The sequence below is a fragment of the Vigna unguiculata genome, chromosome 2 (assembly GCF_037176805.1).
Source record: "Vigna unguiculata cultivar grain cowpea cultivar isolate G323 ecotype 2 chromosome 2, ASM3717680v1, whole genome shotgun sequence".
In the NCBI taxonomy this organism is placed as follows: Eukaryota; Viridiplantae; Streptophyta; class Magnoliopsida; order Fabales; family Fabaceae; genus Vigna; species Vigna unguiculata.
In genome coordinates this window covers 3,603,033-3,625,617 of record NC_140793.1, presented here as the reverse complement: position 1 = coordinate 3,625,617, position 22,585 = coordinate 3,603,033, and the positions used below count along the sequence as shown (strand labels likewise).

At 35.7% G+C, this 22,585-nt stretch overlaps 1 protein-coding gene across 6 annotated transcripts; it reads left to right on the top strand.

The window, feature by feature from the left end:
• Window positions 1-3,213: 3,213 nt before the first annotated feature.
• AUG3 (HAUS augmin-like complex subunit) lies at window positions 3,214-22,003 on the top strand. 6 transcript variants are annotated; one of them, XM_028057934.2, is made up of 20 exons: window positions 3,214-3,406; window positions 3,633-3,874; window positions 3,965-4,001; window positions 4,098-4,201; window positions 4,539-4,734; window positions 5,050-5,116; window positions 5,534-5,637; window positions 6,731-6,815; window positions 7,335-7,392; window positions 7,940-8,071; window positions 8,544-8,613; window positions 9,580-9,637; window positions 9,747-9,802; window positions 10,917-11,069; window positions 11,937-12,048; window positions 12,156-12,297; window positions 18,261-18,336; window positions 18,725-18,820; window positions 21,463-21,602; window positions 21,724-22,003. In XM_028057934.2, the coding sequence occupies exons 2-19, from the start codon at window positions 3,699-3,701 to the stop codon at window positions 21,592-21,594; spliced, it is 1,854 nt and encodes a 617-aa protein (XP_027913735.1). In that variant the 5' UTR covers window positions 3,214-3,406; window positions 3,633-3,698; the 3' UTR covers window positions 21,595-21,602; window positions 21,724-22,003. The 6 variants fall into 6 exon arrangements, with proteins under 6 accessions (XP_027913735.1, XP_085525867.1, XP_027913738.1 ...); XM_085669741.1 differs by having other exon boundaries at window positions 3,633-3,848; window positions 21,463-22,003; XM_028057937.1 differs by having other exon boundaries at window positions 5,537-5,637; window positions 21,463-22,003.
• The last annotated feature ends 582 nt before the right edge of the window (window positions 22,004-22,585 follow it).

Below are 22,585 nucleotides of genomic sequence, written 5' to 3'. Positions count from 1 at the left end.
GTCCTGGAGTTTCCTCCCCTCAACCCCACCCAAGAAGGGTATAGTGGTATTACATCTCATTTCCCAGATTATCCAATTAAGAAAATTCGTCTTGATAATGCTGGTGAATTTACATCTCATGCTTTTAATGAATATTGTATGTCAATTGGAATTGAAGTTGAACATCTAGTAGCATATGTTCATACTCAAAATGGACTTGCAGAATTATTGATAAAACGTCTAAAATTGATTGCAAGACATTTACTTATGAAAGCTAATCTTCCAATGACTACTTGGGCATATGCAATTCTACATGCTGCAGTATTGATTCGCATCAGACTGACAAGTTATCACAAATACTCTCCTTTATAGTTGGTTTTTGGTCAACAACCTAATATTTGTATTTTAAGAATTTTTGGGTGTGCTGTATATATCCCAATTTCCCCACCAAAAAGGACTATGATGGGTCCTCAAAGACGTTTGGGAATATATGTTGGATATGATTCTCCATCGATAATAAAATATCTTGAACCATCAACATGAGACTTATTTACAACTTGATTTGCTGATAGTCATTTTGATGAATCAGTTTTTCCAACGTTAGGGGGAGAAAGAAAGAACCTGGAAAAGGATATTGGTTGGAATGAATTATCATTATCTCATCTTGATTATCGTACAAAAGAATGTGAACTAGAAGTTCAACGGATAATTCATTTACAAAAGTTGGCCAACCAATTACCAGATGCTTTTACTGACACAAAAAGGGTAACTAAGTCGCATATACCTGCTACTAATGCTCCAATCAGAGTTGATATTCCTGTTGGACAATCTAATATAACAAATGAATCTCAAACACGCCTAAAGCGTGGTAGGCCTATTGGTTCCAAAGATAAAAATTCTCGGGTGAGAGAAAGAGAAAAAAGGCAAGATGACCTAATCGAGGAGGTAAAAGTCCCAAAAGATTCTTTTGACATAATTAATGATTCGGTTCCAGAAGAACCTCAGGTACCTGAAATTGTTGAAAATGATGAGATCTCAATAAATTATGTCATGAATCATAAAATATGGAATTGAAATAAAGTCAATATTGACGAAGTTTTTGCATATAATGTAGCAAAGGATGTTATAAGTGATAATGAGGATCAAGAACCAATGACAATTGAAGATTATCGGCAAAGAAATGATTGGCCAAAATGGAAAGATGCAATCCAAGCAGAATTAGATTCGCTTGCTAAACGAAAGGTTTTTAGACCTGTATTTCGCACACATGAGGGTGTAAAACCTATTGGGTACAAATGGGTTTTTGTACAAAAACGAAATGAGAATGGTTAAATTGTTAGATGCAAAGCACGATTAGTTGCTCAAGGTTTTTCACAAAGACCTGGTATTGATTTTGAGGAGACATATTCTCCAGTATTGGATGCAACAACATTTAGATATTTAATTAGTCTTATTGCACAAGAAGGTCTGAATTTGCACCTCATGGATGTTGTTACAGCCTATTTGTATGGCTCTTTGGAGAATGATATTTATATGAAACTCCCTGAAGGATTTAATTTGCCCAAAAAAGGAAAATTCTAAAGAGGATTATTCACTAAAATTGAATAAGTCCCTTTATGGATTGAAACAATCAGGATGTATGTGGTATAACCGTTTAAGTGAATACTTGTTAAATGAAGGGTACAAAAAATGACCCTATTTGTCCTTGTATTTATATGAAAAGATCCGAGAATGAATTTGCCACAATTGTTGTTTATGTAGATGACATAAACATAGTTGGAACTCCTAATGAGCTCACAAAGGCATTTGATTGTTTAAAGAAAGAATTTGAGATGAAGGATCTTGGAAGGACAAAGTTTTGTTTGGTATTACAAATTGAGTATTTCAACAAAGGTGTTTTTGTACATCAAGAAGCTTATATAACGAAAGTGCTTAAAAAGTTCTATATGGACAAATCACATTCATTATGCACTCCAATGGTGGTGAGGTCATTAAATGTTGATAAAGACCCTTTTAGACCTCAAGAAAAAGATGAAGAACTACTTGGTCTTGAAGTACCGTATCTTAGTGCTATAGGAGCACTAATGTATCTTGCTAATTATACTCGACCTGATATAGCATTTGCTGTAAATTTGTTAGCAAGATATAGTTCTTCACCTACAAGAAGACATTGGAATGGAGTAAAACAAATACTCCATTACCTTAAGGGCACTATGAATATGGGTTTATTTTACCCAAATGATTCAAAATTAGATCTAATGGGTTATGTAAATGTAGGTTATTTATCAGATCCTCATAATGGTTGATCACAAAAAGGATATTTGTTCACATGTGGTGGCACAACGATTTCATGGCAATCTGTGAAACAAACAATAACAGCAACATTGTCAAATCATGCAGAAATTTTAGCATTACATGAGGCAAGTCGTGAATGCGTTTGAATAAGGTCTATAATTCAACATGTGCGACAAACTTGTGGTTTATCCTAGGGAAAAATGAAACCAACAACAATATATAAAGACAATAGTGCATGTATTGCTCAATTGAAAGAATGATATATTAAGGAGACAAAACAAAACATATTCTTCCAAAATTCTTTTTCACTCATGATCTTCAAAGAAATGGTGATGTAGAGATCCAAAAGACTCGCTCATGTGAAAATCTAGCAGATTTATTTACAAAGTCTTTGCCAAGGAGAACTTTTGAGCATTGGTTCACAAGATTGGACTCCGTCATCTTGATGATGTAAGTTTACATGAGGGGGAAAAATAGAAGATGCAAAGAACAATATTATATAGAATGATGTACTCTTTTTCTTCACTAGGTTTTTATCCCAAAGTGTTTTTCCTAGTAAGGTTTTAACGAGACACATTCTTTCATCAATGAACATCCAAGGGGGAGTGTTATGAATTAATGATCGTCCATTGAGTTGATACAATTACTCGTATGATTGATAATCATATCATTCATTTACTCTTTATGTAATATTTTGTATTTACTATTTGATTTTATATCCTTCCTGGGTTACCATGTTGTATATATAAATAGGACTCGTCCTATCAGTAATAAGACACACATACAAACAGAAGTTACTCCGTACTCTCTCATTCTCTATTCTTCCTCTCCTTTTCTCTATCTTATTATCTTTATTTTATAACAAATACCATTTTGAAATATCTTCCCAAATCGATCTCATTTAATTTCATAGATAATTTCTAGCAAACAAAACATAAATGAGTAAACTAAACAGAGGGAGTAACTTCTAGTAGGAATTACTAAAACGGCGTAGTAAAGTACAAATTAAAAAAGAAGTATACACCGCTGCAATTTACAACAGTCAAACCCTAGCCTCTAAAGCTCCCGCCGTGGAACCACCCAACCACCTCCGTCCGCCGTCGAGCCACCGCAATCCGTCCACTGCAAATGAGTATGTTATGCTTTTCCGGGAAATACACATTAATTATTGTTGTCGTCGAATTTTTCTTTACGCTTTTGGGTAAATCTTTTGAAAAATTACCTAGACGGTTTGAAAGCGTTGATAATGATATTTTCATCGGAATTCAACGAACAATTTTAAATTTTGTTATTTCTTGCTTTTCATGTTCTGTCGTGTTCAAATTTCAAATTTTGGTGGATCTCTTTCTTTTCTTCAGTGTGAAGCAGAGGAGGCCAAAACCAAATAGAAAGGAGGAAAGGGACTGCGTCAAATCTGAGGAAGAATGAGCGGTGGTCGACTTTGCACATTGTTGGGAGAATTGGGGTACGAAGGATGGGAAGCATTGGACCCTGATAGCTTCGAATGGCCGTTTCAGTATGAAGACACTCGCCCCCTTCTCAACTGGATCTGCTCCAATCTTCGTACCTCCAATGTCCTTTCCCTCTCTGAGCTTTCCCAGTTACCTCTCTCTTTCCCAATTATCCATTACTTTTTCATTATGAATTATTGATAATCATAGAATGTGAATGGTTTCTCTCCTTGTTTCAGGTACGAGCAGTTCAAGCAAGAAGGGAAGCTGTTAGAGGTGATAAATTGCACTGTATTGAGTTCTTAGTTTTGGAATTGGAAATAAACTAGTAAGTTATTACTTAGTGAATCTGAAATAAGTTGAATTAAGCAGGGTGAGGATTTGGACTTTGCTTACCACAGCATTTCTGCCTTCTCTGAAAGGAGAGACAATCAGGAGGCGGTTTTTGGTGCTGAGGAGGGGGTGAAAGATATCAAGTACTTCTACTGATAACTTCGAATGATCTCTATTATGCCCTTCTGTGGATAAAATTCATTTGACAGTAGAAGAAAATAAGAAGGTAAAATGAATTGAGTTCCACTTGTGAGTTAAAATCAATTATATGCATCTCAACTATTGGAGAAGTTAGACAAGAGAACTTTTTGTTAAAGTTAAGTGCATAAGTTGATTTTAACTTATGGGGGAAGTACAGTTCATTATACCTTTCTGTTTTCTTTTCCTGTAGGTGGTGGTAGAGAAATTTATCCAAACAGGGTGTATGTTCAATGCAATGAATATGGAGCATTGCCTTATTGTTTGTGTTTTTGGCTTTAGAGAGGGAACTCTGGTGTATAGAGAAGAGGCTTTGGCCTTGCAGAGGCAGCTGAGCCATCTACAATCTCAGTTTGACATGCTTTCGGGGCAGGGCTCAGCCTTGACACAAGGAAGACGACCACGCCTTGCTGCAACTTCTATTGTTAAAGGACACCTGTCTAATATTGACGATAGCCTTTCTGTCCGAAACTTACAGGCAAGTCAGTGCTTCCACGTGTAGTATATTATTTCCATGCTCTCTGTTACGGATTATTTTGTTTCCCATGTAAGTTTGATGTTTGATAATGTTGTCTGAAATGTGATTAAGTTCTTTTATAGAAGTGGTGTACCTTTTAGGAAACTGTAAGTCCAATAATGTTTCTTAGTGGAACATTTGTAAGCTTGAAAAGTATATGAGAACCATTGATAATTTGAGTTTTTGTTCAATGTTCTTGTGAGAAATCTGTATTTCTTTTCGCCTCAGTTATCATCTCATGGTGGTTTGTTTTCATTAAATTTCTTCATTGTTTAGATGAAAGCCGTTCTTGAAAGAATTGCTTCCACAGCGCATGAGTTGGCACATTATCATTCGGGAGATGGTACTTTTTCTTTTCCTTGTTTCTCTTGGATGATTTTCTAGTTCTACTCATTTTTATAAATTTCATTTTTGTTATCCCTAAGTGCCAGTGTGAAATTTATTGGCTGTATAATTAGAAGTTTTGTTGTTCAACTGTGTCAGGCATTGAGATAAAATTTTAATTTCCACGATCCATGGCTCATGAATTTGTTAAATGGAAGAGATTAAATGTGGACAGTTTTAAAGGAGATATGAATTTTGTTGAAGTCTCATCTTCCTGAAAATTTGGTTTTTGATAGAGCACGATGGTGTTGTTTGATATGTGTGTCTAACCCCATCTAATGAAATAATGCATGGTTGTTGTTGTGGTATAGTATGCTGAAAACTCATGATGAGTTTTGATATTTCTTCTGATGAATTTATCTACTTTGAGATGCAGAAGATGGTATATATTTGGCATACTCAGACTTCAACCAATTCTTGCTTGGAGACTCTTCATGTCTAAAAGAGCTAAATCAGTGGTTTGCTAAGCAACTGGACACAGTAAGTGGGCTGTGTTTTTTCTTTACTGTCTTCTTGGTCTATATTTTTTTCTGAGACAAATATATTTTCAAATACTATTTTACTATTAATTATAACAAATTGATAATATACGTAACTTAGAAGGATTAGTAGGTCCCCTTTAGAGGGTAAGACTTGGTGCACTGATAAAGGTTGATAACTTATGAGTTGTTTTATACTTCTCTTGCTGATTGTTCCTGATCCTGCTATGCGTGATATGGGTGTTGCTGTGGACTTCACTATATAGGTGTGATACTAGCTAAGCTAACTAGTATTGTAGGTTCTTTGTCAGCATTTGTTGTAACTAACTTACTGAAGTCACTTATACTGAGCAGCCAGCTAGCTAGATCTATAGTCTAGTCAGCAGAGCTTGCAGAGCAAGCTACTACGTCTGTATAAAAATTAAAATATGTACTTCAAACAAGAACAATATACTCTCGCTTAAGTCTGTCTGCACTCATTTAAGTTTGCATCCTGTCTAAATCCGCAAGAGAAAAATCTCGGATCAATCATTTTGTGATTTTATTGTTAGAAAAAAATCACATAAACATGGTTTGCAATACCTTGAAATGTCGTTTCTTGAGTGGCTTGATCCACTCTCTGGGATCGCTCGCGAACCACATCTTTGTTTAGTTTCAAGTTTCGAATGACTTTCTCATCAACTCTTTATTGTCGAGCAATATTTCATATGGACTGTAGTTTGGATTGCTCTAACAAAGCAATAATCTCCAAATGTAGACCTTGGCCTTTGATTTTTGTGATACCCTTACTTCTCATCTTTCGTGATGAGGTAAATTGCTTTTTAAGTAAATATGGGGCTTATTATATGACCTCTCATATTTTATGACCCCTAATCAAAATGTGGACTTAAGTGAGTGTATACTCTAGTGCAAGAAACCATTTTTTCAGTTTATTCAAATTCTCTTCTTTTCTCTTTCTCAGTTCCGTATTATTATCTTCAAGTTACCTTTGTGTTTTGTACTTCTGATAATGATGTTTTAATTATTTTTATTGATTTATTTTCTCTCAAGTTCTTCATACCCTTTTATGACTTCTTTTTTTAATTCAATGACAGGGTCCATTCCGACTTGTTGCTGAGGAGGGGAAATCTAAATGCTCTTGGGTGAATCTTGATGAGATCTCAAATACCTATGTTAGAGGTGTACATGCTGGTCCTTACAATTCACTTATTTTTTTCTTCAGCTCACAAGTCCCAAATTTTAATTGGATTTGTTTATTTCCTCATTGGCAGTAAATGCGAGCATTTTTAGTTTTTACTTTATTCTTATCTATGTAAATATTTTTTTTTATTTTTTATATGATAATATGCTAATTATTTTCCTACTGATATTAGATCTTTATTGAAGTGGTATAGGAATGAACTTCTTAAAAATTCTGGCATCCTGTACCAAACCCTGTAAGTTTAAAACTGTTTTTAAAAGTCTGTTAAAATTATACACACCTTAATTCACTTAAAATCCCTGTACTTACAAAATAAGATGCATCTAGAGTATCTGGAGTGTGGACAAAAGGAAGGCTCTTAAAAACTCTATATGTAGTTCACTCTACATGTTAGATACTATACTACTATGCTGTGGCTTACACGCAGAATATATGTATGACCATGAATATTGTTAACTGGACCTGTTGAGCCCATTTGTTTATTTATGGTTGTTCAGCAGATTTGGAAAAATCACATCATCAACGTGTATCTGAGCTACGCCGGCTTCGCTCAATGTATGTGCTTCTTTTGATAACATTGCAGATTACTTATTATGGTACATTGTTGATTGGTCTAATGTGCACCGAGTTGTACTTCCAGAGTTCTATATATGGATATTTATATGCTATTAGTCTATTATGGTGTAGGGTGGTTATCTATATATTAACAATTATGATGAGCTCATGTCGTATAAATTGTCAATTGTTTTGCATAGCAAACTCAACCTTGAATTCTACCCAGCCCAGGCAGTGTGCTTGATAATCATGCCTATATTAGTACCATGTTAATCATAATCAGTTTGTAGTTTTTTTTTTTATTTGATGTGGTTTATAGGATAGCTGAGGATTATAGGAAGCTGACATAAAATCATGTTTATCCTGTGTGTAATCCTATGTGTGTAATCCTATGTCTGACCATCTGTGATTCATGTGGTCCTACAGAAGGTATACAGAACACTTTTTAGTAGTTCCTCTTTTTGATCTAATTAGAATGGCTGCGAGACTTATGTTTCTAAAATTTCACCAATCTTTTAATGTTAATGGTCTGTGTAAACTTTGTCAGATTTGGAGTTAGTGAAAAACAATGGGTTGAAGCACAGGTCAAGAATGCCAAGCAGCAGGCTATTTTAATGACGCTTAAATCACAAGTATCATCAGATGAAGCTCATATTCATCTTGATCTTCATTCTCTTAGGTACTAATAATGTTGATATAATCTATATTGTGCCTTTATGTTTCCTGGTGCTGTACTTTTAAAATTTTGACCTCCACACGTCTATTTTCTCAAGTCTAAACCACGGGCTTTTGCATTGATTATTAGTAGCCTTGATAACTCTATTAGCGATCCTTATTGTAAAGTACTGACAGTGCACACAAAATCAATTTATAACAGCATTCTTTATTATAAACCTCTTCTATTTTATCCTACTTGCTTGAAATTCTCAATTTGTGAAACCCGTACGAAACACCTTATGCCACACCTTATTTTTGAATAATAGTGACAAAACACACTATTGCAGAGTTGTACATAGATTATGGATTTTCAGGGGGTGTGGTGGTTATCTGTTGCATTCTTAAGGAAATGTTAACATAAAATTCTTTTGACCATAAATGTTTTTCATTAAGTTACACTTTTTCTTATGTGATATTGCTACCTGTGAGTACAGGAGAAAGCATTCAGAATTGAAAGGGGAACTTTCAAATCTTTATAACCATGAAGAGAAGCTGCTATCAGAGGTTTGTTACTAGATAGTTTTTATTCTAGAATTGTTGTATCTTCTAGCTTATGCTATTATACCATTGATTTTTCCATTGAAAATGCCTGGACTTCCCTGTCTAAAGGATCATTTAGTTACCAATGTAGCATTTGGGGATTTGAGTGTTATGATACGTGAATCTTCAAGGCATTGCGATTTACATTCTTCATTATTTTCATAGTTCACTCTTTGTTTTATCTGATATTTTGGTAAGTTGGTACGTTTTATAGCCTCATTATGAAATCTTATTCTTCTGCCCACTCTTCTATTCAGACCCAAAAGAAAGGGGGCATTACTTAGGCCTATTACTCCTGTAGATGGAGTGTTAGTGACTTTCAGTTGTATGTATTTAAAAAATTCAATGACCTTCATTCACTTCATCAAATAATGAAGAGAAGATGTGTGGTACAATCGATATTTCCAATATAAAGTGAGTCAGGCTATTCTCTAAGTAGCTGTATATTTCAACTTTCAAGTGGGTTTTGTGAGGTGGACTTAGACGTAGTTTTCTAATAAAGGCAGTACTTCTGATTGGAAATAAGCTCGTCAATATTGTGATTTGTATGCAAAGAAAATGAAAATAAGTCTACTTTAGATTTTGATGTTTCTCCAAAACCCACTCTGCTATCTTCTCCTCTAACATAGTTAATCCATCCCCAACAAACTGATTGTCTCCACTAATCACTAGATTACGGAAATTACATTAGTCTTGCTCTCCCAGAGTTCAGAAGCTCCTAGAAATGTTATTCTGTTCAAAAAAACTAGCAAACACACGACTTAATTGTCCCTTAACTCCTACACCAATATGAACAAAAGTACTTAATTATTCTCTTTAGAGGCTTTTAAAGGACAGTTATTTTTATTAAAATTAAGTCCTATAATAAATTTTCTAAATAATTGGTCTGTGTGTGGTCCAATGCCTTATCATTTTTTTTACCCTTTTCAGACTATTTCAGATTTGTGCTGGGAGCTAGCTCAACTTCAAGATACATACATTTTACAAGGTATTTTCTTAACTCTCAACTATTGAGAAGAAATTCAATTTTATTTCATTAATTTGTTTTGTATGATTCATTTTTTTAATTTTGTATTCTAACATTTTTTATCCTCTAGGTGATTATGATTTGAAGGTCATGCGACAAGAGTACTACATTAATCGGCAGAAAGCAGTAAGTTTAGCCATCTCTTTCTACTATGATTGTGATAAGAACAGTAAAACAGTAATTAATAGGAGAAAAAAATTCCTCTTATTATTTCAGTATCCAAAACAAAGAGGAAAAAACATTCCTCTTCCCAAAGACCCAATCCAGAAATCTGGTTTTTCTCCCCAAAAACCATCCCCCCTTTCACTAAACACGTAAACTCTCCCACATACTCTCATTGCCTATTTCTCTCTCCAAAAAGACACGTAGATCATTCTGTTAGAACAGAATCATAGTGTGTTTGCTTGTGGACCCCATGCAATGGGTTTCCATTTCTGCCTCTCATACACCTTTTGGGCCTTCCTAATTTGCCCCTCTAATTCTTTCTTTGTATCAACACCTTTAAAGTTCACCTTGTCCTCGGTGGAGTTCAGGAAAGGCTTCCATCATTCTACTCATGGATTTCCAAGAATTCTCATAATCTGGCATGTTCTTTCACTTCACTAACAGTTCTAAGGATTGATCACTCTCTCCTCTCACGGCTAACACATTTTCTGGTTGAACTTGTAACTCCAACTCCTCAGTCACATACTGTGGTAGAGGTTGGACAACAACATCAGCTGTCACAGTGGGCTTCAATAGACACATGAAAGACAGGGTGCACTCTGCTGTCCTTTGGCAGTTTCATTCTAGAAGCCAGTTTCAATCTTGTTATTTATAATTATGTCCTAATGTGTTGGGATATGCTGGTTAGATTTTTGTGCACATTCTCCAATTTTAGATTGGTTCTCCAAGTTTCTGTTCTCGCTCATAGCTAACTTTTAAATTGTGTTGCTGTTTCTTGTTTTCTCTTCTGAAAGTGTATATGTTGTATAGGTTACACTGCAAGTAATATAGACCATTGAATAGCTTAGAGCTGCATCTCTCAGTTGTGACAGCTTTCAGTTAGTCAGAGCTAGGATTCTGTATCTGTATTCTATAAATTACTTCTCCACTCAAATCAAATAATAATGAAACAGTTCAGACTACTTATCTCTTTCTTTAAAGTCAATGAATTTTACATATTCTATCAGGCTGTTTGGATTTGTCTTAATTGATCAAGTACTTCTATTGATAACAAACCTCTCCATTCTTTTGGCAGTTCATAAACCATCTCATCAATCTCCTCGCCAGGCATCAGTTCTTAAAGATAGCCTGCCAATTGGAAAAGAAGAACATGCTTGGAGCATTTTCGTTGCTCAAGGTTATTGAGTCTGAGCTTCAAGCATACTTGTCTGCAACTGAGGGACGGGTGGTATGTATCCTTAGAATTTTGCATTGCATCTATTCTTTAATTTTGAGTGATTATTTTTTTTTTTCATTGCTTTCACTTGTAGTGGTATATTTCTTATTTCAAAATTCCCATTTACCCCTTCCAATTTAAAGTGTCTGATTTTCTTTTCTTACATATGGTGTGATTGGTTATCTTAGACCCCCTTAACTTTCTTTTAGGTGAGTAGTGAGATGGCATGGAGGATGGTTAGCTGTGGAGAGAAAACAAGAGTTGTCATATGGAAAAGGGGTCATTGAGTGATCTTTGATCATGAGGAGCTTCTGCTCCTGTTCTTGTTTCTTCTTTCGTAGTAGTATAGTGAAATCATACAAACAGATAGAATTACTCTATTAAAATGTTTATGAAATTATAGGTCCAAGTATTTTTCATATGTCTAATCCAATGTGAGAGTGAAGGCATAGGATACAACGTTAGGTCTTATCATTCATGACTTGTTGCTTGCTCTTAAGAAATATTGGTGATCAACATGAAATAGATGCAATGTGGTTTTATTAGAGTCACGCTAAGTATAGTTTCTTATCTAAATTCTACCTTTTGTCCTCTGCTAAGGAAATTTGGCTCCTTTAAAAGTAGGAGATGTACTTTAGAGAACAAAGTGAACTCACAATTGTTGAATTTATTTGGCTCCTTCAATTAAACATCATTGATTTTATCACAATCCTATCAAGTATTCTCCTCTCACCTTTGAGGAGTCAAATCACCCTCTAAAAGACTATTGAATATCTTCTTTATATTTTCCTATATTTTCCTTCAGAACCCTAGGTCCAAAGTCCAGTTTTACATCACACCTCTACTTTTATCTTTTGAACTTCCCTTTATGGTTTGCAGGGTCATTGCTTGGCCCTGATCCAAGCTGCCTCTGATGTTCAAGAACAAGGAGGAGTACATGACAGTGATCATTTTTTGCATGCTATTAGAGACCTGCTAAAAATATATTCGAGTGAGTATTTATTCATCAAAATATTATGATTTATTTTAGAGTGCTCCTATTCTCCTTCTAATATGCTATCCTGTACCATTTTCCTGGTGCTCTACATTTTTTCCTAGATACACAAGTTTCACTGTCGACATATGTATCAGCTCCTGGCATTGTCAAGCAGATCTCAGCTCTTCATTCGGATTTGATGAGCCTTCAGTCCGACCTTGAGAATTCTCTTCCCGAAGACAGAAATAGGTGTATTAATGAACTGTAAGTATTGTGATTAAAATCAATGTACTACTATTTATGATATGCTGTAAAATTATGAACGCTTATGCTTCACTGACCTTGTTTAATTAACGCTCTTTTGGATGTCACCAATATATTCCTCCTATTGCAATCATAGGGTTAAGTTAGGATATGTACCGTGGAGTAAATCAAAGTTAATTTAATGCTATCCGTAACTGTTTTTCTTAATGAATTTCTCACAAAACTCTATTGAATGGAAAGTTTGTGTTGAAAGAGGAAAATAGATGCAATAGATTCTGAAAAATGTGTGTATGGACTACACAACAGAGTCCATTTTATATGAGCTGATTACGATAAATACAAAGCTATTTGAGATTTTATTCCTATATACATGATCTGATATGCTTACTGTTGAAATAAGTAATAAGTGGTGTACTCTATGGGTTGTACCTAGGAGTCTAGAATACTCTAGAATAATCTTTTACTCTTCCCATTGTATTAGTTTTCTATCATGATAAATAGAGGATCACAAGAGGGATCTAGCAAGCCCTCCAATTTAATATTATCTTTTTATTCTTAACTTGGTATCAGAGTTAGTCGATCCCGCTCTGCTGGTTTCTGTTTCATTGTGTATCTGTCCGCCTACTATCTACTGTTGTTCGCCTCTGTTCAGCACTGTTCAATTCTGTCCACCACTGTTTGCAACTATCCAACACTGTCCAACATTACCTGCCATTGTTTGTCACTGTCCGTCGCCGGTCTCCTGTCTTTTGAAGCCTCGGTTCGGTGCGCCTCGAGGAGCGCGACCCAACCTTGGTGAGTGGACCTCCTATCTTTTGCTGATACGCTGTCACGCTTCAGTCAAATGTTGGGCCACCCTAGGTGTGTATCTCTCACGCGCTAGCTTCCTGTGGTCGGAATATTCCCAGACCAACGTCGTCTGACTCGTTGGAGCATTTGAATCCGTATCCACCCTCTGTTTTTCATTCCAAGTGCTAAAATTGAGTCTCACTCAAAACCCTAGGTTTCTATCTCTTAAGACCCTAGGTTTTTCTGTTGCTTTTGTGGACTACATCCCTAGTTTCGCTTAACATACCTATTTGTAAAAGAGGAGATAATTGCAATAGAGGAGGACACCCTCAATGCTCATATTGTAGAAGAATCAATCACACCCAAAGAAATTGTTACTCTTTACATGGTTTTCCTAAAAAGGCAGCCAACATTTTCTTGTCTGGAATTTCTGAGCCCAAGTTCTCCGATGAAGAATATAAGGAATATCTCAAGTTAAAGTCTTGCAGCCAAGCACCATCTTTCACCCACTCTATTTTGTCAAAAGCTTGCATTTCTCAAACCTTGGAGTGTCAAAGTTCATGGATAATTGATTCAAGTGCCTCTGATCATATCTCTAGTAATGTTTCATTATTTTCCTCTATTTCTCATCCTAAAACTCCTTGTGTTATTACTTTAGCCAATGGTTCCAAAGTTACTTCTCAAGGAGTTGGTTAAATTTCCTTTTCTTCCTCCTTAAACCTTAAGAATGTTCTTGTTCCTAATTGTCCTTTTAACCTAATTTCTTTAAGTCAATTAACTAAATCTTTAAATTGCTCTATAACTTTTGATGCCAATTCCTTCGTTATTCAAGATCGTAGTACAAGACGATTGATTGGTGAAGGACATGAATCCGGAGGATGGCAATATGGGCTTGGCCCGGTGGGTCGGCCCGTAGGCCCACAAAATAAATGTAGGGTGGGCTGAGGTATTGGGCCCGCTAGCCCTCAAAAAGCCTAGCGTGCATAACCTGCAACCCGTGTGAGCCAAATGCGGGGCAAGGTTGGCTGGTCTGCAAGCCTGCGTAACCTAACCCTCTTATAGATTAAAGTTTTATGCACTTGTATATTAAACGCAATGCTAATCATATAACTTAAATAATTCATACCAATATCATATTTTATACCTCCAGAAGTAAAAGACCATTAAAACGTAAATTTGTCCACACAAAAAGATGAGAAACAATAGTCAAAGTTTACAACAACATGATCCTACGACTTAATCAGCCCAAATTCTAGAAAAAAGATGTCCTCTTATTAATAAGAGCAATAACTCTTGGTCTTATCTATCAAATTTTTAGCCCAAATTCTAGAAAAAGATGTTGTCCTCTTATTAATGAGAGCAATAACTCTTGGTCTTATCTATCAATTTGCCCAAACAACACTCAATTCCTATTTCCACTATTTTCTTTATCTCAAAATATAGTTTTTAGAATATAGTTTTGTTGGGCATGCGCATTTGTTATTGTACTATTATTGTCTGTTTTTTATTAATTATGATGCTTCAATTATTAAAATTGTGATGCTCCAGGACTTGCTTTTCTTTTTAATTTGTGATTTCCCAAATATGTGGGCCAACCCACAGGCCTACGGGTCAAAAGGAATGCGGGACAAGCCACTTATTTCAGCCAACGTTTTTTCTGTGGGGCGAGCTAGCCCGACTCGCAATGTGCAGGCCTAATGCGAGCCAGGCCTAAACGGGCCTGACTGCCCTGTATTGCCACCCTTACAAAGGACTCTACTACTATCTTGGTACTAGACTATCTGTATGTTTTTAGCTTCCCAATCTCTTAAGCTTTTACATGATCCTTAGGTCATCCAAGTTTATCAAAATTAAAAAGGATGATTCATGAGCTTAGCAAACTACAAGTCTTAGAATGTGAATCATGTCAATTCAGTAAGCATGTTCGTTCTTCTTTTCCAATAAGAATTGAAACAACATGCAACTCTATCTTTTCTTTGATTCATTTTGACATTTGGGATCCGAGTCGGGTCTCTTCCTTTGGGTTTTGTTATTTACTCACCTCTATTGATGAATATTCTTGGTGTATTGGGGGTTTACTTAATTAAAAATCGATCTGAACTTTTGAATATCTTCATGTCATTCCTTAATGAAATCAAAAAACAATTTGGGAAAGTGATCAAAGTTTTAAGGAGTGATAAGGCCAAAGAATACTTCTCTTATGGTTTTCCACTCTTTTAAACTCACATGGCATTTTACATCAATCCACATGTCCTCATACACCTCAGCAAAATGGTATAGCAGAGAAGAAGAATAGAGACTTGGTTGAAACTGCTAGTACCTTGTTGGGTGCAATGTTCCTACCCATCACTAGGGTGATGCCATTCTGTTTTGCATGTTATCATATTAATAGAGTGCCCTCTTCTTTGAAGAATAAAGTTCTGTATTTCCTAATGAACCCTTATTTCACACTCCTCATCGAGTCTTTGGTTGTGTATGTTTTGTCTGTGATGTAACTCTAGGGTTAAATAAACTTTCAGCTAGAGCCATCAAATGTGTCTTCTTAGAATATTCTCGTCTTGAAAAAGGGTATCGATGTTGTTCGCCTAACACTAAGAAATATTACATGTTTGCAAGTGTCAACTTTTTTGAAAAAACACCTTTCTTTCCTTCCTCTTCTCAAGATGCAATTTTTTTCCAACAGGTCTTGCCTATACCTTTTGTTGACCTCTCTATAAATACAATTCCAAACACTATTCCATCTTCTTCCAATATTCCAAATTCCTCACATCCACCTAGTTCTCCTGGTCCATCACCTCCCACTCCAATGACTAGTCAAATACCACATAATGAGTCCCTTTCATCAAGTCCTTCAGCATCATTGTCCCACGCTATGACTCCTGATAATGGGATTCTGGTTGGCCTATTGCCATTCACAAGGTACTCGCTCTACTTAGAACCCTTATCCTATTTATAATTTTCAAAGTTATCATTGTGTGTCTCCATCACATTATTCTTTTAACCGGTGGACTGCCCCATGTATATACGGTTAAATTGAAAAAATATAGGACACGGGACACGGCATGTATATACATGTTAAGTTTGAAACTGACAACTAACACAAAAATGAATCTAGTCTATCTATCTAATATCCAAAATGCCAAATGTAGTGATAGTATAAGATTTGTTCCTTATTTTAATTGTCAAAATCATGTCAAGGATAAAAAAATATCTTTCAAATTGGACATAGTGTGTCCTACAAGTATCGTACGAGTATTGGTGTCCGATACGTATCATACACGGGATACGCCATTTACAAGGCGTGTCAGAGCATCATAGTCTATTACCATTCCTAAAATTGTGAAAGAGGCTCTTGATCATCCTGGATGGCGAAAAGCCATGATTGTTTAAATGCAAGCCTTTGAACAAAATGGTATGTAGGAATTAGTTCCTCTTCCATTTGGAAAGAAGACGATTGGTTGTCGTTGGGTCTATTCCATCAAAGTTGGACCTAATGGTTAAATTGATCTCCTTAAAGCTCAAGTGGTAGCAAAAGGATATACTCAAATATATGGGCTGAACTACAATGATACTTTTACTTTGGTGGCCAAAATGACCACTATCAGATTTTTCCTTGCCATGGCAGTTATTTGGGATTGACCCCTTCATCAATTAGATATTAAAAGTGCTTTTTTGCATGGTGATCTAGAGGAAGAGGTCTACATGGAGCAACCTCTTGGGTTTTTTTATCAGGGGGAGTCTGGTTTGGTTTGTAAGTTGCATCGATCTCTCTACGGTCTCAAGCAATCTTCTCGTGCATGGTTTGGAAAGTTCAACTACATTGTTCAATCTTTTGGACTGGAATGTAGCAAGGTAGATCACTGTATTTTCTACTGTCACACTGCCCTAGAAAGCGTGTACTTAATAGTGTACGTTGATGATATAGTGATCATAGGAAATGATGTTGTTAAAATATGTCAGTTAAAGAGACACTTATGCAAACATTTTAAGACTAAGGATCTTGGAAATCTAAAATATTTTTCTAGGCATAGAGGTAGCCCAATGAAAGGAAGGAGTTGTTGTCTCAAAGAAAATATGCTCTTGATATTCTTAAAGAGACATGTATGGTGGATTGTTAACCGGTGGACTGCCCCATGGACCCAAATCAGAAATTAATGGCAGATCAAGGAGAAGTTTTCTCTGATCCAGAAAGGTGTAGAAGATTGGTTGGGAAACTTATTTACCTTACTATAAGTAGTCTAGATTTGTCCTTTGTAGTTGGTGTTGTAAGTCAATTCATGCAAAATCCTTGTGTTGATCACTGGAATGTTGTTATTCATATTCTAAGGTATCTTAAAAGGGCTCTAGGATAGGGACTACTTTATGAAGATAAAAGTGTTTGGATATTGTGATGCTGATAGGGTCGGTTCTCCTATGGATAAACGCTCTACCACTGAGTATTGCGTTTTGCTTGGAGGAAATATTATGTCACGGATAAGCAAAAAGCAAAATGTTGTTGCTCGATCATCTGCTAAAGCTAAATATAGGGCAATGACATCTTACTTGTGAACTTGTATGGGTAAAAATTTTGAGATCCAGACCATGAAGATGTATTGTGATAATCAAGTTGTTCTCCACATTGCATCCAATCCATTATTCCATGAAAGAACTAAACACATAAATTGACTGCCATTTTTTTCAGGAAAAGTTGTCGAAAGAGATTTGTCCTGAGTTTGTCAGATGAAATAGTCAGCTTGCAAATGTATTAACTCAGTCCTTAAGGGGACCTCAAATTGAGTTTATATGGTCCAACCTTGGGACATACAATTTGTATGCTCCAGCTTGAGTTTGTTTTGTCTGGCTCTGGCTCTGGCTCTGTTTGTGTTTGTGTGTCATAGCATTATTATTAGAGAATATCAAATCTTTTCTATTTATTTTATTGATTCCATTTCCTTAATATATAAATTAATCATCTGTGCTGTAGGCTTAACTGTAAAATATTGTCGTTTGTGACATTCTATTTGCATTGTCAATATTTGGGGTTCATATCTGTACACTTTTACATTCAGTGTATAAAGTTTTTGCAATTGTTTAGTGAGATAGCAATGGGTTTTCTTTTATTTAATTCTCTAGTTTGGAGTGTTGTTTTGTTCCTGATTTACTGCAATTGTTCATGTCAATTTTCGAATCTATAGGTGCAACCTTATTCAAAGCCTGCAACAACTGCTCTTTGCATCTTCAACTACAGCACAACCAATACTGACCCCTCGGGTATGACTCCCAGATCTATACTGTGGCTTGGTTTTAATTTGTAAGACATAATTGTTGCAGTGGTTTTTGTATTTCTTTATAAACAATATATTAACTGTACTTTTCATGTCCATTAATTACAACCAAAGCCTTTTCCTGAAAGGTAGAGTATTTGTCATGTCCTCTGTAAAGAATAAAATCAAAATAGGTGTTCCATTATTAGGGTTTTAAGGGAATGGATTAGTTTTTGACGGTGTAGTTGTGATGTGGACCTTGGTGAAGTAAAGTAATAGCATTTTGATTACATATCTGAATCTAAGTTTTATCAGAATGGGCATGTCAGTTTCTTACTTTTTTGTTTATATTGTGTGTTTTGACATTTTTCCTTGTTCCATCCAATATTATTTAGCCATTAATGAAAGAGCTTGATGAAATGGAAAAGATTAATGCTAAGCTGTCTGCTGCTGTTGAAGAGGTGACACACGAGCATGTCAAGAAAAATGAGGTACATCGATCTGAACCTTTTATCATGTCATCTGGTTAGTAATTTCCCCAAGTCATTGATTTCTGTTGAGAATAAAGAAAATAGGATTTGAGATTATTCTCCCTTGTGTATAAACCACACATAGGGTAATCTATTTATAATAGAGAGGGGTACAATTAAAAAGAGTAACTGAAAATAAATAGAGTAAATAAAATATATTGTTTGATATTGTGATTAACAATATCTTAATAATATCAAACAAAATCTAAACAATATCTAACAGTCTCCCTCAAGCTGGAGCATACAAATCGTATGTGCCAAGCTTGTTACAAATATAATCAATTCTAGCCCCCAGCCCCCCGTAAAGACTTAGTAAAAATATCTGCTAACTGATCACTTGAGTTAATAAACTCAGTCTTCATGTCTCCATACATGATCTTTTCCCGAATGAAATGACAATCAATCTCAATGTGTTTGGTCCTCTCATGAAAGACATGATTAGAGCTAATATAAAGAGCAGTCTGATTGTCACACACAAGTGTCGTTTGAGTAACATCTCCAAGAAATATCTGAGTTTGCCAAGATCTTTGGTCTGAAAATGGTGATAGAGATGTTGTTTCAACTGAGAGCTGTCATGGTTTTTACTCTTTGTAAGAACGATGTCATCAACATATACTATCAAGTAAACACATCCAGCACTCTAGTGTTGATAAAAGACAGAATGATCTGCTTCACACTGAGTCATACCAAATTGTTGAACAACATTGCTAAACTTTCCAAACCAGACCTTAGGAGATTGTTTTAGGTTATATAGGGATTTGCGAAAACGATATACCATTCCTGAAGCCTCCCCCTGAGCAACAAACCCAAGAGGTTGCTCCATATAGATTTCTTCTTGCAAATCACCATTGAGGAAAACATTTTTAACATCCAGTTGATAAAGAGGCCATTGTTCAAAAGCAGCCATGGTGATAAATAAATGAACATAAGCCATCTTTGCCATGGGAGAAAAGGTATCTCAATAATCCAACCCAAAAATTTGAGTATAACCTTTGGCCACAAGACGAGCTTTGAGGCGATCAATAGTACCATTAGGTCCAACTTTGATAGCAAACACCCACCTGCAACCAACAACAAATTTCCCAGACGGTACGGGACTAGTTCCTAAGTTTCACTATTATGAAGAACACTTAGTTTATCTGTCATGGTCTGATGCCAACCAAGATGGGCTAAATCTTCACGGACAGTTTTTGGAATGGTCACAGAAGAAAGAGAGGAAAGACATGTATAAAAAGGTAATGACCTATGGAGGAAGAGAAGAGAGAGGAAAAAAAAACCTAAAATACCAAAGAGGTCTGATTGAATCAACAATACTAGATCCAGAAAGAGCAGGACGAGACGATTTCGGCACAGGTGATTGCTGTCGGAGAAGGTGGGTGATGCGCCGCCATGCGCGGCGGCGAAACGGGAAGAGGTGCGGCTTCGGACGACGCGTGAGGGAGCGTTGCTACTCCGATGGCGACAATTCTGGCGGCGTTGAGGTTGCCTGGCCAGGGCGATCAGAACCATGTGGTCACCGGTCGAAACTGACACTTCCGACGACGATAGTGATGGCGGCGACGACAGTGATGGCGGCGACGGCGGAGGCAGTGACGAAAAAATGCCAAAAAATACCTTAAGCTCTAGATACCATGTTGAGAATAAAGAAAATAGATTTTGAGATTAATCTCCCTTGTGTATAAACCACACATAGGATAATCTATTTATAATAGAGAGGTACAGTTTAAAAGAGTAACTAAAAATAAATAGAGTAAATAGAAGATATTGTTTGATATTGTGATTAATAATATCAAACCCTGTTATTGGGCATCTTCTAATTGGTTGGTGGGAATCTGGGGAATAGTTTGTTGAATTTTATCTAGGCCAACTATATTGGATTAAAGTAAATTCATTGTTAAGAGTCAATATGCATGTTTATGCTATTTTTTTTTTTTATACTAACATGATCCAATTAACTAGATTGTTTTTTCTCCCTATTCTTAAGTCTACTCCTATTTGATTACTCAAGTCGTTCCATTCCCTGCTTGTCGTTGAGGAGAGTTAATATTTTCTGAAGTATTTACTCAGTGCAGTGAAACACCAACAACAGCATAAGCATGATAAAATGCTGGAACTCCTTAATTTCCACCCGCTTCTACCCCCCAAGAAAAAGGCCTAAGAATCTTTGATACTCTTGACCAGATTTTTCTACTCTTCTTACCTAACACGCTTCTCTTAGTATTTCCTTTCACTTACAACTTTCATGAAAATATATCTTTGGCATAATTATTTTCATACTTATTGAATCTGAAAACTTAAAATGTGAGGACAATAGTTCATTAATCCTGAAAATTGAGCCTTGGCCTTGGCCTTACTGAAAAAGGAAAGTAAATTAGTTGATAGTTTTTAAGTTCAAATCCATGTAGTCACTCTTGACATATACCAAGGTTTTTTCTTGATAAAATGTAGTTTCTTTTATTCTTTCATTTCCATCTCGTCCCCATTATATTGAACCACATATCTATTGTCAAGTTTTACATGAATGTGTACATATTCCACAAGCATTTCAAAGATTCTGAACCTATTGTTGTGATGACTGAAACTTTGTTCACACTGGCATTCAGATTGTAAAACATCATTCACAAGAAATTGGACTTCAAAGACGAGTCTTTGTTGATTTCTTCTGCAATCCTGAGCGATTAAGAAGCCAAGTCAGGGAACTGACTGCTCGGGTCAGAGCCTTGCAAATTTCATAGCAATCCAAGTATTATCCTTTGTTTCACTCTCTACTTGTGTTATTATTATTATTATTATTTTCTATATGGTTTCTTATCCAAATGGGCAATGTGCTGTCGTTTTTTTATACAAGTGTTTTTCTTGTCCAGATTGATTTAACTTTCTAGTATGGAGCGTTGGCTCAAGCAATATTCTTTCCTTTCTTTTCTTGATTTTAAAAGGATGCAATCAAATACTTCTTTCATTATGGTAGTGTAGATATTTGTTAGTGTATGCTGTATCATCCCTCCCTATGAAAATTGGAATTGTTGTACTTTACATGTGCAAATTAGCAAATACATTACATATATATGTAGATGAAAAACTGTGATTAAAGAATTGGCATGTTCCGCTTGCCCGAGTAATTGATGAATTACTTCTCAACCCAAATTTGTTGATCATTTGTTATGCACCTAAGTATTTAAATATTTGTGTACTGTAGTTACCATAGCATTTCAGAGAATCCTTTTTCGGAGTGCTCTCAGAATTATTCATACATTATTCGCTTTTGTTTTCTTGTATCCTTCACCAGATAGGACTAGAATTAGGCCATGTTAGGTTATTGTGAGTTTCTCTTAACCCAAGTGGCAAGATGGTGTGCATAACTTGGTCATCCCTATAAATTGGGATGCGACCAGTGCCATAAGTTGCAAATAAGCAAGGCAACACTTTCCAGACGGAGATTGGGATCATGAGCTTTCTTGATCCCTGCTGCTTCATCAAATTTGTTGAATATTCTAGAATTGAGTAAAAAAGCTTAGTGTATGGATGCTAAAAATTTGTAGAATAAAGGGATTATTCTCTAATATACGAGTAGTCTCTACATTTACGAATCCTAGAACTTGAAAAAAAAAAGTACTGTTGAATCTATTGTAATAAATAAAATGGAATTTGCCCAAAACCACTTCTTAGGAAATGCTTCTCCTTATCTACTACTCCATTATTCTCACTGAAGCTGTTTTTAGATATTTC

What these genes read in the sequence shown, in the direction of transcription:
- AUG3 (XM_028057934.2), top strand. Translation starts at nt 3,699, where the DNA reads ATGAGCGGTGGTCGACTTTGCACATTGTTGGGAGAATTGGGGTACGAA. An exon ending in GAGGGGGTGAAAGATATCAA is followed by an intron (nt 4,202 to 4,538) that starts GTACTTCTACTG and finishes TTTTGGCTTTAG; the next exon opens with AGAGGGAACTCTGGTGTATA. An exon ending in AGCATGTCAAGAAAAATGAG is followed by an intron (nt 18,821 to 21,462) that starts GTACATCGATCT and finishes ACTGGCATTCAG; the next exon opens with ATTGTAAAACATCATTCACA.